Source organism: Oncorhynchus gorbuscha, linkage group LG17 (genome assembly GCF_021184085.1).
Source record: "Oncorhynchus gorbuscha isolate QuinsamMale2020 ecotype Even-year linkage group LG17, OgorEven_v1.0, whole genome shotgun sequence".
NCBI classification, from domain to species: Eukaryota; Metazoa; Chordata; class Actinopteri; order Salmoniformes; family Salmonidae; genus Oncorhynchus; species Oncorhynchus gorbuscha.
Window position 1 is genome coordinate 18,545,500 of NC_060189.1, and position 19,950 is coordinate 18,565,449.

General features: G+C 50.3%; 1 protein-coding gene across 1 annotated transcript in view; it reads right to left on the reverse strand.

Moving 5' to 3' along the window:
* Positions 1-19,950, reverse strand: part of LOC124001207 (AT-rich interactive domain-containing protein 1B-like) — a 350,643-nt gene that overhangs the window by 39,089 nt on the left and 291,604 nt on the right. The window contains 1 exon segment of the mRNA XM_046307830.1: positions 9,533-9,666. Coding sequence (XP_046163786.1) covers positions 9,533-9,666 — 134 coding nt within the window.

Sequence of the window (19,950 nt, forward strand, 5' to 3'; positions counted from 1 at the left end):
AACCCGATCTAACATCTCCGGAGCCGGAGAGAGCTGAAAATATCTGTGCAACAACGCTGCGCATCCAATCTGACAGAGCTTGAGAGGATCTGCAGAGAAGAATGGGACAAATTCCCCAAATACAGGTGTGCCAAGCTTATGGCGTCATACCCAAGAAGACTCAAGGCTGTAATCACTGGCAAAGGTGCTTCAACAAAGTACTAAGTAAAGGGTCTGAATACTGAATACTAATGTAATATTTACGTTTTTTATTTTTAATAGATTTGCAAACATGTCTAAAAACCTGTTTTTGCTTTGTCATTACTGTGTTCTAAAAATAGATTTTATAGTCAGTCGAGTACTCGAACAGTCAAAAAAAATGTCCAATTCCCATCCCTACGTACTTCTCGAGTGTGAACTGAATGTATATTTTCCTATTGAGAAGAAAATGTCCCTACATGCAAAGAGTCCCAAGGTTCGTCCCTTCATTTTTCTCTTCTGTTCGGTGCTCAGCACTATGTGAAATGAATAGCTTTTTTTTAGCACCCCAGGGGCAACATAGATGAGTTTTCAAGAACCTTGGCACTGTAGTTCATTTGATGTCTTCCAAATGTCATGCAGGCTGATATTTAGTTTTGTAAGGCCGCGCAGAAAGCTCTTTTCATTTAGAGACTTGCATTCTCTGAGGTGCGTTTAGCACAACGCAGCGGGGTGAAGGGCAGGGAAGAGGGATGCACTGCATTAATCTGTTCTCAGGAGGGTCAACTGAACAAGAGAATTAACAGAACAGAACTGCCTGCAGGAAATTAACCAGCTTCAGAACAGTCACTCTCCCTTTGTCTCGTTGTCTTTCTGTCTCTCTCTCTGTCCATCCTTGTCATTTGGTCAGTCGGTCTCTCTCTCTCTCTCTCTCTCTCTCTCTCTCTCTCTCTCTCTCTCTCTCTCTCTCTCTCTCTGTGCATGCTGGGTGTTTTTGGAGTTTGAGTGTTTGGTGTGGAAAGCTCTATCCTAACTAACTTTCTTGATTCTATTCTTTACATGTTATTTTCTATGGTGGAGGGTTAATGCAATATTTGTTTTTAGCGGTATCCAAAGTTTTTTTTTCAAAGTTAGGGTGGAAGAGGACAGAGTAACGTTCCTGGGGGTTGCAAGGTCTAGTGTGTGCAATGGCTTCTCAGCCTAGCGTGCAGGAGACGCTGTCTATACAGCATGGGTTCAGGTGTGTTCCTGAGAACGGAGTTAAGGTGGAGGAGGTTCTGCTCGCGGTCGGTGAACAGGTAGGAGCTGAGTTTATACATTCTGCTTCTAGAATGAACAAAGCTGTGGTTGTGTTCATGAAAAGGGCTAATTTGGTCGGTAGGCTAATTGCTAGCGGAATATTTGTAAGGGATGTGTTGGTGTCAATTTCACCTCTCTCTACCCCTTCAACAAGAGTTGTAGTGGCAAATTTGCCTCCGTTTATTACGGATGATCAAATTAGGAAAGAGCTGAGTCGTTTTGGTAAGTTTGCTAGCGGTTTCCGTGTACTGTGTCTCCTGACCCCTCCTGTCTCAGCCTCCAGTATTTATGCTGCAGTAGTTTATGTGTCGGGGGGCTAGGGTCAGTTTGTTTATCTGGAGTACTTCTCCTGTCCTATTCGGTGTCCTGTGTAAATCTAAGTGTGCGTTCTCTAATTCTCTCCTTCTCTCCTTCTTTCTCTCTCTCGGAGGACCTGAGCCCTAGAACCATGCCCCAGGACTACCTGACATGATGACTCCTTGCTGTCCCCAGTCCACCTGGCCATGCTGCTGCTCCAGTTTCAACTGGCCTGGGCCCTAGGACCATGTCCCAGGACTACCTGACATGAGGACTCCTTGCTGTCCCCAGTCCACCTGGCCATGCTCCTGCTCCAGTTTCAACTGTTCTGCCTTGCTATTATTCAACCATGCTGGTCATTTATGAACATTTGAACATCTTGGCCACGTTCTGTTATAATCTCCACCCGGCACAGCCAGAAGAGGACTGGCCACCCCACATATGCTCTCTCTAATTCTCTCTTTCTTCTCTCTCGGAGGACCTGAGCCCTAGGACAGGACTACCTGACATGATGGCTCCTTGCTGTCCCCAGTCCACCTGACTGTGCTGCTGCTCCAGTTTCAACTGTTCTGCCTTATTATTATTTGACCATGCTGGTCATTTATGAACATTTGAACATCTTGGTCATTTTCTGTTATAATCTCTACCCGGCACAGCCAGAAGAGGACTGGCCACCCCACATAGCCCGGTTCCTCTCTAGGTTTCTTCCTAGGTTTTGGCCTTTCTAGGGAGTTTTTCCTAGCCACCGTGCTTTTACACCTGCATTGTTTGCTGTTTGGGGTTTTAGGCTGGGTTTCTGTACAGCACTTTGAGATATCAGCTGATGTACGAAGGGCTATATAAATAAATTTGATTTGATTTGATTTGATTTGATTTGATTTGATTTGATTTTGATTTGATTTGATTACTGTCAGCAGGTTTTCAGGCAGATGCCGTTAAGCACGTTGTTTCATTCAGGAGGCAAGTGTTTATGTTTCTGAACAATAATGAGCAACAGCTAAATGTGCATTTTAAAGTGAGGCATGGGGAGGGGCTCTATGCAGGTTTTGCCAGCACAGATAGTCTACGGTGTTTTGAATGTGGGGATTTGGGGCACAAGAGCTTTGCGTGCCCACATAAAGGCCATAGACAAGGGGAGGGTACGAGCGCAAGGGGGGGAAATCGAGGTCAAAATGCAGGGGGTAAGGAGATGCAGACAGCAGAGGCTGGGCCTAGTCAGTCTAGAGATGGTGGTGTAGATGAGGCTGGGTCTAGTCAGGCTAGAGATGGTGGAGAAGCAGAGGCTGGGTCTAGTCAGGCTAGAGATGGTAGGGTAGTAGAGGCTGGGTCTAGTCAGGCTAGAGATGGTGGAGAAGCAGAGGCTGGGTCTAGTCAGGCTAGAGATGGTGGGGTAGCTGAGGCTGGGCCTAGACATGCTATGGAGGGTGGTATAGCTGAGGCTGGCCCTAGTCATGCTATGGAGGGTGGTGTAGCTGAGGCTGGCCCTAGTCATGCTATGGAGGGTGGTGCAGATGATACTGCGTCTAGTCAGGTTATTCTAGTGGATGAGGAGAGTATATTGGGGAAGTGTAAGAGATTAGGGGGGGAGGAGGAGGGTGTCAAGAGGAAAAAGAAAAAGGGTGTGGACAAAGGCACCATGGAAATGTTGCCTGTTGCTGTGGGTGAGGCCCTAACCAGAGAGAAAGGGCAGGTGGTCAGGGTGGGAGATAGAGAAGAGGAGGAAAGTGAGTCTGAGGAAGAGGATGAGGAGGTATTATTTTCAGACTCCTCTTCAATTGGCCCGGAGCTGACAGCCAGTCAACCAGAGGGGTCTAAGTACACGTTGAGAGAACTGACAAGGTTCCTGAATGAGACTAAGGGGAAAAAAGTTCATCTTGAGGCTTTTTTTCCTGATCCTAGAAAGTTTGTAAGATCAGTACAACATGCTATGAGAAATGAGGGGCATGGTGTCCTCTCACCCAGGAAACAGTTTAGGTTGAGGAAGTGGGTCACAACAGTGCGTAAAGGTTTACCTTCAGACACTGTTTAAATGTTTAATTTCTTACTGACACTGGGGCTTTTTGAGCTTTGCTATTGGTCTATTTCTCTGCTGGCTTTTCTCCCACTTCTTATGGAGACTCTTCAGGTCGGCTCTCTCAATATAAATGGCGCCAGAGATGCGGGAAAAAGGAGTGTGTTGAGTGAATATGTGAAACAAAAAAAAGTACAGGTGTTGTTTCTGCAGGAGACGCATAGTGATGTGGTGAATGAAGTTGATTGGGGGCTCTGGTGGAAAGGGGCAAGTGTGTTGAGCCATGGGACAAATCTTAGTGCAGGGGTGGCAGTCCTTTTTGCACCGGGTCTGGCTGTAAACATTTGCTCCTCAAAGGAGATGTGTAGGGGTAGGTTGCTTGTTGTTAAAGCAGAAATTAACAACATGTGTTTTGTCTTTATAAATGTGTATGCGCCTAACACAGGGAGAGAAAGAGGGGTTCTATTTGGGAGTCTTAAACAGGAACTCTCACAAGTAGCGCCTGAGGAGACGCTGGTGATCGGAGGTGACTGGAACTGTACAATGGATTTTACAAAAGACAGAAATGGGGAAGAGCCTCATGCAGTGTCAGTGGGAGTGTTAAGGGACATCTTTAATCAGTTTGACCTAGTGGATGTTTGGAGAACTAAACATCCAAACACAAGACAGTATACGTGGGTGAAGGTTTTTGGGGCTAGGGTGAGTGCAGCTCGACTTGATCGTTTTTACATGTCCAGGAATCAGAGCAATAGGCTTCTGGGTGCTACCATTCTCCCAGTGGGGTTTTCGGATCACCACATAACCATGGCTCGGCTGTCTATTTCACCAGGGCCCCGGCAGGCATCTTATTGGAAGTTCAATGTAAAGCTCTTACAAGATGCCACTTTTTGCTCAGGTTTCCAGACTTTTTGGGAAAGATGGGGGCAGCGAAGAGAGGAGTATGAGTCTCTGAGTCAGTGGTGGGATGTGGGGAAAGTGCAAATTTGGCTTTTCTGTCAACAGTACACAGCTCTCTCATCCTCAGAGGCTAGGAGAGTATTGGGGGAACTAGAGCGGTGTAGTAGTGAGATGGAGGTAGAGATGGTGGGGCAAGGCAATGTAGGCCTCCAGGCTAACTTAGCTGAATTACGTAGGGACCTGGGCAGTTTTTTCCAGGTTAAAGCAAAGGGAGCACTTGTAAGAGCTAAGTTCTCCATGCTCAAGGAGATGGATGCTCCCAGCTCCTTCTTATTTGGTTTGGAAAGACAGAGCAGTGAAGCCAAGGGTATGCATTGTCTACGGCTGTCTGATGGGCGGGTGACCTCTGTGGTGGGGGAGATGCGGGAGCGGACTGTGGAGTTTTATACTGAATTGTATAGGGCAGAAATGTGTGATCCTATGTGTGCTCAGGTCTTGTTGGCAGGACTCCCTAAGCTCTCTCGGTCACAGAGGGATGAAATGGACATTCCTCTGTTGTCACATGAACTGGCAGAGGCAGTAAACCAGATGTCCCCCGGTCGTGCACCCGGGGTTGATGGACTTCCAGTGGAATTTTACAAAAAATTCTGGGGAACAATTGGAGAGGATTTCTTTTGCGTGTTGCGAGAATGCGTCGGGGTAGGAGAGTTGCCGATGAGCTGCCGTCGTGCGGCTCTGACTCTCCTGCCCAAAAAAGGGGACTTGTGTGAACTTAAGAACTGGAGGCCTGTGGCATTACTCTGTGCGGACTACAAGATTTTTGCCAAGGTCCTCTCTAACAGACTGAAGTCCCATCTGGACTCTATACACAAGGACCAGACATATTGTGTACCGGGACGCTCAATCACGGACAACTTGTTCTTGATTAGGGACATGTTGGACTTGTCGAGAGGTTCTAATGTGAACTTTGGACTGGTCTCTTTAGGTCAAGAGAAGGTTTTTGATAGAGTGGATCATGAGTATCTGTTTAATGTGATGTCTGTGTTTGGGTTTGGGAAGAGTTTTGTGACCTGTGTGAAGCTGTTGTATGCTGGGGCGTCATGTATGGTTAAGGTGGGAGGGGGGCTCAGTAGGCCAGTCTGGGTGAGACGGGGCATTAGACAAGGGTGCCCTCTATCTGGGCAGCTGTACACACTAGCCATTGAGCCTTTTTTAGGACTGCTACGCAGGAGACTGCGGGGAGTGTGCTGGACAGGCATGGATGTGGTGACAGGAATTGCAGTCTCAGCATATGCAGATTATGTTTCTGTGATGGTCAGGGATGGGCAAGATATGCAGGAACTAGAGACCAGTCTGAAGGTGTACGAGGGAGCTTCATCAGCTAAGGTAAACTGGGGAAAGAGCAAAGCTCTGTTATGTGGGGGATAGGGCTCCTCCTCTGCTTCCAGGGGGTTTGCAGTGGGGTTGTGAAGGGCTTAAAGTGTTGGGGGTGTACCTGGGCTCGGAGAGGTGGGTCAGCAAGAACTGGGAGGTGCTGACACAGGCAGTGGTGTCAAGACTGGCCAGGTGGAGGTGGCTCCTGTCCCAAGTGTCATATAGAGGGAGGGTGCTGATAATCAACAACCTGGTGGCATCTTCCTTGTGGCATAAACTGGCTGTCCTCAACCCCCCCACCGGTCTGCTTGCAGACCTGCAACGCAAGCTGGTGGACTTTTTTTGGTCGGGACATCACTGGCTGAAGGCAGCAGTTTTGTACATGACCGTCCACGAAGGAGGACAGGGCCTGGTGGAACTGGAGAGCAGGATGGCTGCTTTCCGACTAAAGGCGGTGCAGAGACTGCTGTACCACACTGATGTTGGCTGGAGGGAACCAGCATGCGCTCTGCTGAGGAGAGCTGGCGGATTAGGGTTGGACAGGCAGCTGTTCCTCATGAAGCTGGAGAGGCTGAGTACAGCAGGTCTCTCAGAGTTTTACTCTGCGGTGCTGAGGGCCTGGCAGCTGCTAAGGCCCACACGAGAAGGGGGTGTGGAGCCTGGGCAGTGGGTGTGGGAGGAGCCCATCTTCCACAACCCAGCCATCCCTTTGAGATCGGTTCAGTCGGCCACCCTGCAGAGGCAACTGATGGCAGGGGGTTTACAAAGGCTGGGTGACCTGAGACTGCTGGGAGAGGAGGGGTGGAAAACCCCGGAGGTCTTGGCGCAACAAACAGGAATAACGTCTCTTAGGCTGCTGGAGAGGGGGAGAGGGGCCACCAATGTTCCCGCCACTGCAGGTGACGGCAGAGACTGGAGACTGGCAAGGGGGTCTGGAGGACTTGTTAGATTTTAACACTCCGAGCCTGGGGGAGTTTGAGGGGGTGGGAGGTAAAGCCCTCTACAACCTCTGCGTTAAGGTGAGGAGCATTAGAAGCCTAACAGGAGTGAAGGCACATCAGTGGCAGGGGGTATGTGGGGCGGAGAGTATGGTGGGTTTTAGATGGAGGGCGCTCTACAAACCCCCAGTACCAAAGAGGTCAGGGGACCTCCAGTGGAGGGTTCTTCATGGAGCCCTGGCCACTAACAGCTGGTTGGCACGGGTTGATCCGGGAATTGGGCAGGGGTGTCCTTTCTGTCAAATGAAAGAAACTGTAATTCATGTGTTTTCTGTGTGCACCAGGTTAATGCCATTAATGTCTCTGTTGGAATGTCTGTGTGACAGGTTGGGGGTGGTTTTTGCTGTTGGGATGTTTATAATGGGATACAGGTATTCGAGTAAGGAGAAAGAAAAATGTGTTTTGTTTAATTTTCTGTTTGCTCAGGCAAAGATAGCTATTTGGCTAACAAGGAGGAACAGGGTCAAAGGTGGGGGGATAACAGACCCTTTACTACTGTTTAATGGGATGGTCTCTGCGCGCCTTAGGGTTGAGTTTGAGTTCTATAAAATGATCAAATGTGTGGAGATGTTTGAGGAGATATGGTGTGTTGGGGGGGGCTGTCTGTATTGCTGGGGAAGATGTTTTGGATATACGGTTGTAGGAGAGGGTTTTTGTGTATGGTGATTTGTATCATGTGGTAGATGGAAAGGTGAGTATGGTACATGTATGATATATTTTTATTTATTTTTTATTTTAGGAGTGGGGGGCTGAGTTTTAAATGAATTAAGAATGTTTCAATAAAGAAAGACCAAAAGTCAAAAGTCTCTCTCTCTCTCTCTCTCTGTCTCTCTCTTCCAAAACTCTCTCTCTCTCTCTGTGTCTCTCTTTTCTCTCCAAAACTCTTGAACGTGCCGTCCTTGGCCAGCTCTCCCGCTATCTCTCTTAGAATGACCTTCTTGATCCAAATCAGTCAGGTTTCAAGACTAGTCATTCAACTGAGACTGCTCTTCTCTGTATCACGGAGGCGCTCCGCACCGCTAAAGCTAACTCTCTCTCCTCTGCTCTCATCCTTCTAGACCTATCGGCTGCCTTCGATACTGTGAACCATCAGATCCTCCTCTCCACCCTCTCCGAGTTGGGCATCTCCGGCGCGGCCCACGCTTGGATTGCGTCCTACCTGACAGGTCGCTCCTACCAGGTGGCGTGGCGAGAATCTGTCTCCTCACCACGCGCTCTCACCACTGGTGTCCCCCAGGGCTCTGTTCTAGGCCCTCTCCTATTCTCGCTATACACCAAGTCACTTGGCTCTGTCATAACCTCACATGGTCTCTCCTATCATTGCTATGCAGACGACACACAATTAATCTTCTCCTTTCCCCCTTCTGATGACCAGGTGGCGAATCGCATCTCTGCATGTCTGGCAGACATATCAGTGTGGATGACGGATCACCACCTCAAGCTGAACCTCGGCAAGACGGAGCTGCTCTTCCTCCCGGGGAAGGACTGCCCGTTCCATGATCTCGCCATCACGGTTGACAACTCCATTGTGTCCTCCTCCCAGAGCGCTAACAACCTTGGCGTGATCCTGGACAACACCCTGTCGTTCTCAACTAACATCAAGGCGGTGGCCCGTTCCTGTAGGTTCATGCTCTACAACATCCGCAGAGTACGACCCTGCCTCACACAGGAAGCGGCGCAGGTCCTAATCCAGGCACTTGTCATCTCCCTTCTGGATTACTTCAACTCGCTGTTGGCTGGGCTCCCTGCCTGTGTCATTAAACCCCTACAACTCATCCAGAACGCCGCAGCCCGTCTGGTGTTCAACCTTCCCAAGTTCTCTCACGTCACCCCGCTCCTCCGCTCTCTCCACTGGCTTCCAGTTGAAGCTCGCATCCGCTACAAGACCATGGTGCTTGCCTACGGAGCTGTGAGGGGAACGGCACCTCAGTACCTCCAGGCTCTGATCAGGCCCTACACCCAAACAAGGGCACTGCGTTCATCCACCTCTGGCCTGCTCGCCTCCCTACCACTGAGGAAGTACAGTTCCCGCTCAGCCCAGTCAAAACTGTTCGCTGCTCTGGCCCCCCCAATGGTGGAACAAACTCCCTCACGACACCAGGACAGCGGAGTCAATCACCACCTTCCGGAGACACCTGAAACCCCACCTCTTTAAGGAATACCTAGGATAGGATAAGTAATCCTTCTCACCCCCCCCCCTTTAAAGATTTAGATGCACTATTGTAAAGTGACTGTTCAACTGGATGTCATAAGGTGAATGCACCAATTTGTAAGTCGCTCTGGATAAGAGCGTCTGCTAAATGACTTAAATGTAATGTAAATGTAAACAACAGCATCACAAACACACAGGTTCTGGCATTGGATTAGTTCTGTTGCAGTTTGAGACATTTCCTAAAACACTAATCTGGAGCGCCTAGGCCAACTGGCATAACATTCCAAGAGATAAAATGCTTGATTGATTTTTTTATAGCTGTACAGTAAGCAGAGCTCTGGCATCTCTCCTAACCTTCTGTTATTACTTAGATGATTAAAAACGACACAACAGATTAGTTTGTTGTAGTATAGACACTGATATGAACACTACTGTTAGAAGTCTGTCAAACTGAAGACCATAAAAGAGTCAAGTTAAATCTCAACCCTTTTAGACTGTTCACTACTGGTTGCTGTGAGATACCTTGTTGGTCTATCCAGGTCTTACCTGAGGGTGGCATGTTGTAGGGCGGACCCTGTGGTGTGCCTATGCCTGAGTTGTTGCCTGGTGACTGGTTGTAGGGGGCTCCAGATCCTGCTGTTCCCATCAGGTTCATGCCAGGGCCTGGGTAGCTGCCCTGTCTGGGACACACAGAATAAAGGGTCTGGTTAGAGAGGAAAGACCGGACCTGGATACTTGGTGTGGAGAGAAATTAGTTGGCTTTTGACAGAGTCGTAGAAAAGACTCCGTAATAGATTAGACTTTCTGCATCTTTTGCAAGCCTATAAGGCCATGCCAGTCATAGGATATGCTTATACATTTCAGTACTGTATAAACCATCATCCTGAAAATGTAGAGTCACATTTCCTTGAAAAAAAGACAGAATCTCTCTTTAAAAGCAAGTGTGTGATCAAGAGCAGAATAGAAATCTGTTTCATCCTCCCATCCTTCCTCTACTCCCTTGCAAATCCCTCACCCCTCCTCTTTTCATCCATCCTCTCCTCTCTCTCCTCTCCACCCAAAGTAATAATTTAACTAATTAAGGTGTGCTTCTGGAGAGGATCATGTTATTTGTTGCCATGGCAACGACTGAAATCAATCCCGTACTTTCTCCTTTCCGCGTCACATCACAGCGTGTTGGGAGGACATCAGAGGGCTTATCAGAAACCTGCTGAACCAGAACCAACAGCAGACGGATGCCCATGGCCACCCTCCGCCACCGCTCCATACCCTCCTCCACCGCTCCATACCCTCCTCCACCGCTCCATACCCTCCTCCACCGCTCCATACCCTCCTCCACCGCTCCATACCCTCCTCCACCGCTCCATACCCTCCTCCACCGCTCCATACCCTCCTCCACCGCTCCATACCCTCCTCCACCGCTCCATACCCTCCGCCACCGCTCCATACCCTCCTCCACCGCTCCATACCCTCCGCCACCGCTCCATACCCTCCTCCACCGCTCCATACCCTCCTCGACCGTTCCATACCCTCCGCCACTGCTCCATACCCTCCTCCACCGCTCCATACCCTCCTCGACCGTTCCATACCCTCCTCGACCGTTCCATACCCTCCTCCACCGCTCCATACCCTCCTCCACCGCTCCATACCCTCCTCCACCGCTCCATACCCTCATCCGACCGCTCCATACCCTTCCATACCCTCCGCCCACTGCTCCACCGCTCCGCCACCGCTCCATACCCTCCTCCACCGCTCCATACCCTCCATACCCTCCTCCACCGCTCCATACCGCTCCATACCCTCCTCCACCGCTCCATACCCGCTCCATCCTCCACCGCTCCATACCCTCCTCCACCGCTCCCACCGCTCCATACCCTCCTCCACCGCTCCATACCCTCCTCCCACCGCTCCATCCACCGCTCCATACCCTCCACCGCTCCATCCCTCCTCCACCGCTCCATACCCTCCTCCACCGCTCCATACCCTCCTCCACCGCTCCATACCCTCCTCCATACCCTCCTCCACCGCTCCATACCCTCCTCCACCGCTCCATACCCTCCTCCACCGCTCCGCCACCGCTCCATACCCTCCGCCACCGCTCCATACCCTCCTCCACCGCTCCATACCCTCCTCCACCGCTCCATACCCTCCTCCACCGCTCCATACCCTCCTCCACCGCTCCATACCCTCCTCCACCGCTCCATACCCTCCTCCACCGCTCCATACCCTCCGCCACTGCTCCATACCCTCCTCCACCGCTCCATACCCTCCTCCACCGCTCCATACCCTCCTCCACCGCTCCATACCCTCCTCCACCGCTCCATACCCTCCTCCACCGCTCCATACCCTCCTCCACCGCTCCATACCCTCCTCCACCCTCCTCCACCGCTCCATACCCTCCTCCACCGCTCCATACCCTCCTCCACCGCTCCATACCCTCCTCCACCGCTCCATACCCTCCTCCACCGCTCCATACCCCTCCACCGCCCATACCCTCCTCCACCGCTCCATACCCTCCTCCACCGCTCCATACCCTCCTCCACCGCTCCATACCCTCCTCCACCGCTCCATACCCTCCTCCACCGCTCCATACCCTCCTCCACCGCTCCATACCCTCCTCCACCCTCCATACCCTCCACCGCTCCATACCCTCCTCCACCGCTCCATACCCTCCTCCACCGCTCCATACCCTCCTCCACCGCTCCATACCCTCCTCCACCGCTCCATACCCTCCTCCACCGCTCCATACCCTCCTCCACCGCTCCATACCCTCCTCCACCGCTCCATACCCTCCTCCACCGCTCCATACCCTCCTCCACCGCTCCATACCCTCCTCCACCGCTCCATACCCTCCTCCACCGCTCCATACCCTCCTCCACCGCTCCATACCCTCCTCCACCGCTCCATACCCTCCTCCACCGCTCCATACCCTCCTCCACCGCTCCATACCCTCCTCCACCACTCCATACCCTCCTCCACCGCTCCATACCCTCCTCCACCGCTCCATACCCTCCTCCACCGCTCCATACCCTCCTCCACCGCTCCATACCCTCCTCCACCGCTACCCTCCTCCACCGCTCCATACCCTCCTCCACCGCTCCATACCCTCCTCCACCGCTCCATACCCTCCTCCACCGCTCCATACCCTCCTCCACCGCTCCATACCCTCCTCCACCGCTCCATACCCTCCTCCACCGCTCCATACCCTCCTCCACCGCCATCCATACCCCTCCACCGCTCCATACCAGGCTCCACCGCTCCATACCCGTGTACCAAGTCCAAAGACCGCTCCATACCCTCCTCCACCGCTCCATACCCTCCTCCACCGCCCATCCTCCACCACCGCTCCATACCCTCCTCCACCGCTCCATACCCTCCTCCACCGCTCCATGAGAGACCGCTCCATACCCTCCTCCACCGCTCCAGGCAGGAGCACAGAACCATCCCCATCTGTCCTCCACCGCTCCATACCCTCCTCCACCGCTCCATACCCTCCTCCACCGGTCCATTTAACCGGGACATACCCTCCTCCACCGCTCCATACCCTCCTCCACCGGTATTTCCACCGACCATACCCTCCTCCACCGTCCATACCCTCCTCCACCGCTCCATACCCTCTCCACCGGTCCATTCCTCCACCGACCATACCCTCCTCCACCGTCCAGAAGACCTCCACCGCTCCATTTCCACCGACCATACCCTCCTCCACCGCAGTAGACCCTCCTCCACCGCTCCATTTCCACCGACATGGGTTGACAGTCCATACCCTCTCCACCGGTCCATTTAACCGACCATACCCTTCCACCGCTCCATACCCTCCTCCACCGCTCCATACCCTTCCACCGCTCCATACCCTCCTCCACCGCTCCATGGGTCCTGACAGCTCCATACCCTCCTCCACCGCTCCATACCCTCCTCCACCGCTCCATTTCCACCACTCCACATGGGTCCACCGACCATACCCTCCGCCACCGCTCCATACCCTGTACCCTCTACCAGGCTAGCTCTGGAGCAACCGTGTACCAAGTCAAAAGACAGAGCACCAGGACGTATAACAGTTGGACAAACTCTACTTCCTGCTGGTCCAAATAATCTCCTGAATAATGAGAGAAAGGAGAGAGGCAGGAGCACAGAACATCCCCATCTGTGGTGGATCATTTCCTTGACAGTAGAGAAGACTACGGGTATTTAAGGGACATGGGTTGACAGTAGAGAAGACTACGGGTATTTAAGGGACATGGTTTGACAGTAGAGAAGACTACGGGTATTTAAGGGACATGGGTTGACAGTAGAGAAGACTACGGGTATTTAAGGGACATGGGTTGACAGTAGAGAAGACTACGGGTATTTAAGGGAAACGGGTTGACAGTAGAGAAGACTACGGGTATTTAAGGGACATGGGTTGACAGTAGAGAAGACTACGGGTATTTAAGGGACATGGGTTGACAGTAGAGAAGACTACGGGTATTTAAGGGACATGGGTTGACAGTAGAGAAGACTACGGGTATTTAAGGGACATGGGTTGACAGTAGAGAAGACTACGGGTATTTAAGGGACATGGGTTGACAGTAGAGAAGACTACGGGTATTTAAGGGACATGGGTTGACAGTAGAGAAGACTACGGGTATTTAAGGGACATGGGTTGACAGTAGAGAAGACTACGGGTATTTAAGGGACATGGGTTGACAGTAGAGAAGACTACGGGTATTTAAGGGACATGGGGTGACAGTAGTAATAGTAGTAGTGGGGACAGTTTTGTGTTAAAATACCACACGGACATAAGGTCATAGTAAAACCCCTGCCTTTCTGTTGAATTTGGAGACCTGATGGTTGAAACATTGTCTTCATAAAATAAGATATTTTTGTTAGTGTAACTCTAAACACTGTGATCATGCGGACAATTAGAAAAAAAACTCCTAATCTGGATTTGTGTAAATCTGTCAAAAGAACTGAACTTCCCCAAGCAGGGGAGGACAACAATGGCACAATGTATTGGTTGTGAGACAGAGACAGTGACTAACTCGGCAGAGGGAGGGCTGGGTTTGGTAAACCTCTCAGTAATCTAATCTCACAGATGCAATTAGTCCTAGAGCATGTGTGATGATACATACTGTATGTAATCCCTCTATGGGCCTGTAATCACAAGGAAAACCATGGCTCACAGACAACAACATACACTCACATCAATCACATCCTGCCTGTTATGGACCGTCTTGGCAGCACTTTATTTTACGGGACTTTTATGGGATTTGCCTGGTATTTACAAGGAAATGATGTGGCATCATTGGGTATTTTCTGTTGCTTACTTCAAAGAATGCAACCCAATTTGTAGCTAACATGTTACCACATGGTGCATAGTGTTGATAGTTTTAATAAATCCAGAAGAAACAAATAAGTAATTGCTAGGTTTTCATTGTGTCATTACCATTACCATGCGTGTCTGAGTAGATCTTTTCTGTTCCGGAAAGTACTATTTCTCTATACTGCATCTAAATCCGACATCGGCCCTTACAGGAAAACACCAGCCTCAGCTCTCATGTGGATACTGTAATACAAAACATCAACAACAAAGTGGAGGTTGACTGTGGCGCTCGTCCATTATTACTAAATCATGTCATAAAAAAAGGCCATTAGGAAACACTTGATGGAGGGAATGCAGGCCGTTTAATCACACTTAATGTATGTATGTGCTGCTATCAAAAAAGGCGCAGAGCATTTATCTTGCTCTCGGGCACCTTTGCTGAGGGAAAACACCCTGTTGATGCAGAGAATTAGGGAAAAGCAGAGGAGGGAGGTAGGTAGGTAGAGGGAGGTAGAGAGTGATTGAGAGAGAGAGAGAGAGAGAGAGGTAGAGATGGATTGAGAGGGAGAGAGAGATAAAAGAGAGAAGAAAAGAGGGAGAAAAACAGCAAGAGAGTGAGAGAGCAGAGAGGAAAAGATAGTAAAAGGAGAGTACTGTAAGAGTGTCCCTGGTGAGACAGTAAGAGAGGGGGGATTCCAGCTCACAGTACTGTAAGAGTGTCCCTGGTGAGACAGTAAGAGAGGGGGGATTCCAGCTCACAGTACTGTAAGAGTGTCCCTGGTGAGACAGTAAGAGGGGGAGGGATTCCAGCTCACAGTACTGTAAGAGTGTCCCTGGTGAGACAGTAAGAGAGAGGGGGGATTCCAGCTCACAGTACTGTAAGAGTGTCCCTGGTGAGACAGTAAGAGAGGGGGGATTCCAGCTCACAGTACTGTAAGAGTGTCCCTGGTGAGACAGTAAGAGAGGGGGGATTCCAGCTCACAGTACTGTAAGAGTGTCCCTGGTGAGACAGTAAGTAAGAGAGGGGGATTCCAGCTCACAGTACTGTAAGAGTGTCCCTGGTGAGACAGTAAGAGAGAGGGGATTCCAGCTCACAGTACTGTAAGAGTGTCCCTGGTGAGACAGTAAGAGAGAGGGGGATTCCAGCTCACAGTACTGTAAGAGTGTCCCTGGTGAGACAGTAAGAGAGGGGGATTCCAGCTCACAGTACTGTAAGAGTGTCCCTGGTGAGACATTAAGAGAGGGGGGATTCCAGCTCACAGTACTGTAAGAGTGTCCCTGGTGAGACAGTAAGAGAGGGGGGGGATTCCAGCTCACAGTACTGTAAGAGTGTCCCTGGTGAGACAGTAAGAGAGGGGGATTCCAGCTCACAGTACTGTAAGAGTGTCCCTGGTGAGACAGTAAGAGAGAGGGGGATTCCAGCTCACAGTACTGTAAGAGTGTCCCTGGTGAGACAGTAAGAGAGGGGGGATTCCAGCTCACAGTACTGTAAGAGTGTCCCTGGTGAGACATTAAGAGAGGGGGATTCCAGCTCACAGTACTGTAAGAGTGTCCCTGGTGAGACAGTAAGAGAGGGGGGATTCCAGCTCACAGTACTGTAAGAGTGTCCCTGGTGAGACAGTAAGAGAGGGGGGGATTCCAGCTCACAGTACTGTAAGAGTGTCCCTGGTGAGACAGTAAGAGAGGGGCGATTCCAGCTCACAGTACTGTAAGAGTGTCCCTGGTGAGACAATAAGAGAGGGGGATTCCAGCTCACAGTACTGTAAGAGTGTCCCTGGTGAGACAGTAAGAGAGGGGGATTCCAGCTCACAGTACTGTAAGAGTGTCCCTGGTGAGACAGTAAGAGAGGGGGATTCAAGCTGACAGTACTGTAAGAGTGTCCCTGGTGAGACAGTAAGAGAGGGGGATTCCAGCGCACAGTACTGTAAGAGTGTCCCTGGTGAGACAGTAAGAGAGGGGGATTCCAGCTCACAGTACTGTAAGAGTGTCCCTGGTGAGACAGTAAGAGGGGGGGGATTCCAGCTCACAGTACTTTAAGAGTGTCCCTGGTGAGACAGTAAGAGGGGGATTCCAGCTCACAGTACTGTAAGAGTGTCCCTGGTGAGACAGTAAGAGAGGGGGAATTCCAGCTCATAGTACTGTAAGAGTGTCCCTGGTGAGACAGTAAGAGGGGGGATTCCAGCTCACAGTACTGTAAGAGTGTCCCTGGTGAGACAGTAAGAGAGAGGGGGGATTCCAGCTCACAGTACTGTAAGAGTGTCCCTGGTGTGACAGTAAGAGAGAGGGGGTGTTCCAGCTCACAGTACTGTAAGAGTGTCCGTGGTGAGACAGTAAGAGAGGGGGATTCCAGCTCACAGTACTGTAAGAGTGTCCCTGGTGAGACAGTAAGAGGGGGGATTCCAGCCCACAGTACTGTAAGAGTGTCCCTGGTGAGACAGTAAGAGAGGGGGATTCCAGCTCACAGTACTGTAAGAGTGTCCCTGGTGAGACAGTAAGAGAGGGGGGATTCCAGCTCACAGTACAAGCTGTACTGTAGCATCCAGTAGTCATTGTAGCGTGAGCTAGGGGACGGTTGAGGGGAAACTGAGCTCCTCTCACAGAGAAGCATTAAACCCAGCAGCGCTCTCTCTATTCTAAATCTCTCTCTCTCTCTCAGTCCCTCTCTCTTCTCTCTCTCCTGTCTGTCTTCCTGTCTCTCTCCCTGTTGTGCAGTGTTGCTGAAGCCCGGGAGAACACAGTGATAAACAGCCCAGCTGTTTTGTCTATCTGCTTCTCAAAAAGTTCCTGCTGAGTTGACACTGCTTTCAAGTGAATCTGTAAGGCAGCAAGTTGTACCATAAAGTCAGGAAAAACTCCTGTCCCTAACCATAAAATGTGGATTTAGTTGAAACACAGAAATAACAAAGACAGAAAGCACTAGGTCATTACTACCAGCGCAAAACATTATGAATAGTGCTCTCATGAGACGTTTAGAGCCAGAAAAATAATATGTGCTTTCAATCAGATAAACAAATGAGTAATTACTGTTCTATTTAAATGAGTAGACCTGCAGTCAGTCCCAGCCCTAGTTCTGTCTCCCTGTCTGTCTCCCTGTCTGTCTCCCTGTCTGTCTCCCTGTCTGTCTCCCTGTCTGTCTGTCTGTCTGTCTGTCTGTCTGTCTGTCTGTCTGTCTGTCTGTCTGTCTGTCTGTCTGTCTGTCTGTCTGTCTGTCTGTCTGTCTGTCTGTCTGTCTGTCTGTCTGTCTGTCTGTCTGTCTGTCTGTCTGTCTGTCTGTCTGTCTGTCTGTCTGTCTGTCTGTCTGTCTGTCTGTCTGTCTCCCCTCGTCCTCATGCATGAAGCTCTGCTCCCTGTCCTTAGTATTCTGCCCACATGTGTGAAGGACATCCGAGGAGGCCTGTCTCTGAGCACGCCCGGGGAGAGAGAAAGTGAGGGCCGTTGCCAAGGGCTGCCATGGTTACCAGGTGCGAGACAGTCAGCTGCAGTCACACAGACAGATCCAGAGCAGCACTACAGTGTCAGTGTCAAAGTCCCCTTCCTGGCTGTCCATTGTACACACTCACTGCTACAAAAGTGCGGCAGGAAGAAAAGAGGGGTACTGCCACCTCCACCATCCAGCCCCTATTAATACCCAGCCACACCACTCTCTGACACCCCTGCCTGGTGAGAGGGAGAGTGAGAGAAAAAGAGAGAAAAAAAGAGAAAAGAGAGAGAAAAAAGAGAGAGAGACTGTGGTGAGAGAGAGAGAAAAAGGGGGGGTTGCCTGGTGTAGTCAGTGGGAGGGTATGAACAATATGAATTATATATGGGCACAATCTGCTCTCAAGGCAGCTCCCTCTCAGCTCTCAGCCCTCAGCTCTCAGCCCTCAGCTCTCAGCCCTCAGCTCTCAGCCCTCAGCTCTCAGCCCTCAGCTCTCAGCCCTCAGCTCTCAGCCCTCAGCTCTCAGCCCTCAGCTCTCAGCCCTCAGCTCTCAGCTCTCAGCCCTCAGCTTCATTTCAAGCAGCCAGCTCAGCTAGTGTCTGCCTGTCTGACTGCCTGTCTGACTGCCTGACTAAACCCAAACATAATCTAAAATAAAACAGTGAATGAAGGGACAGCCTTAACATATTAAATACTGAGAAAAGCTCCCCTTACATCAAACAGCTCCGACGGAGAGAGAGAAGCCATTTATTAAAGCCTAGCTGGTGCTGATGCCAAGGCTGCCTGTGAGCCACAACGCTGTGGGCAGCAGAAACGCATTCTTGACATTCAAGCAGCTCTTATTTATTTAGTAAATTTACTTGCTAAGGAGGTCAGAAATGAATTATTTGTCACGGATTTACCCTGAAGTGCTCTTTTCTTGCTCTCTCTCTCTTTGCCCCTTTTCCATTTCCTTTGATTTCGTTATTTTGAAGCTTGCTTTCTCTAAGTGCTTATTTTCTACAAGCCGTGTTTCTGTAGCTCCAGGAACAGCTACCAAAGTAATTAAAAAAACAATTTCTGTCTTCAGCAGACATAGCCAGGACAACACCTAGCTTCCTAATGTTATTCTTCTGTTCTCCAAACCCCAACACCTTCCTTCACTCAAGACTGTACTCATGTTGTACATCTACAAGCCATGCAATAGTATTATCTCAATGTAAAACCTAAGATAACCCAGCTCCTTGGGTACACTTGCAAGACAAGAGCAAGTTGACACAGTCATTAACACAGGTGGTTTAAGCTGCATGGTCCAAGCTGTGTGGTCCAAGCTATGTGGTTCCGTGTGGCTCAGGTGGTAGAGCATGACCCTTGCAATGCTAGGGTTGTGGGTTCAATTCCCACCGAGGACAAGCACCAAACAACAGCAAAAGGTATGAAAATGTATGCACTCACTAGTGTAAATCACTCTGGATAGGAGTGTCAGCTAAATGATTCAAATGTAAAACACAGACATATTATTTTTCTAAGTATCAGACCAAGCATGGGTGATACAAACATAATGTATAATTCAAGGCCCGTAAGAGAGCCTCTGAGGACTGGGGAAAAACACGATCACACTTACCACCATCCAGCCATTGGATATCACAGTGGCCTTGCTCTGCTCATTTGGCATTCTGTGTAATGAATGTGGAATAGTCAATCCCAGGGACGTGGTTTAGGCTGTTTGGTGTGCACGTGCGTTTCTCCAGATGACAGACGAACTCCAGACAGCGAGGAGATGAAATCCAATTTCCCCTTAATCTTCAGATTATTTCCTTCCATGGATTGTGTGGGTGGTGTGGTGAGTCCGTGCCAAAGGCATGCCAGACACATGAGGAGGTGGTCTGAGGGCTGCTTGTTTTCACACAGACCACAACAGGTTGAAATGTTTCACCATGCTGCTCTCAGATCAGATTCAGGACTATAAAAGAGTAAAAACTAAACCCAGTGTTTCAGATTAATTTCCCCTTAATCTTCCTCAGCTGTTCAGGACAAATCAAGGGTTTAGAAAGAGAGCAAAACAAAAGGGGACGTGGGGGGAGGGTCCACAATTCTCCTAAAACTGTCCCCCTCCCTTCCTTTCTCCTTTCTCCATGGCAACACCACACACGTGCAGCCGCAGAGCGAGGAGCTGTCAGCTCTCTGCCTCTTCAAAGTCAGCTGGGGGACCAGTAGAGCTGCCCTTTACCACACACACACACACACACACACACACACACACAC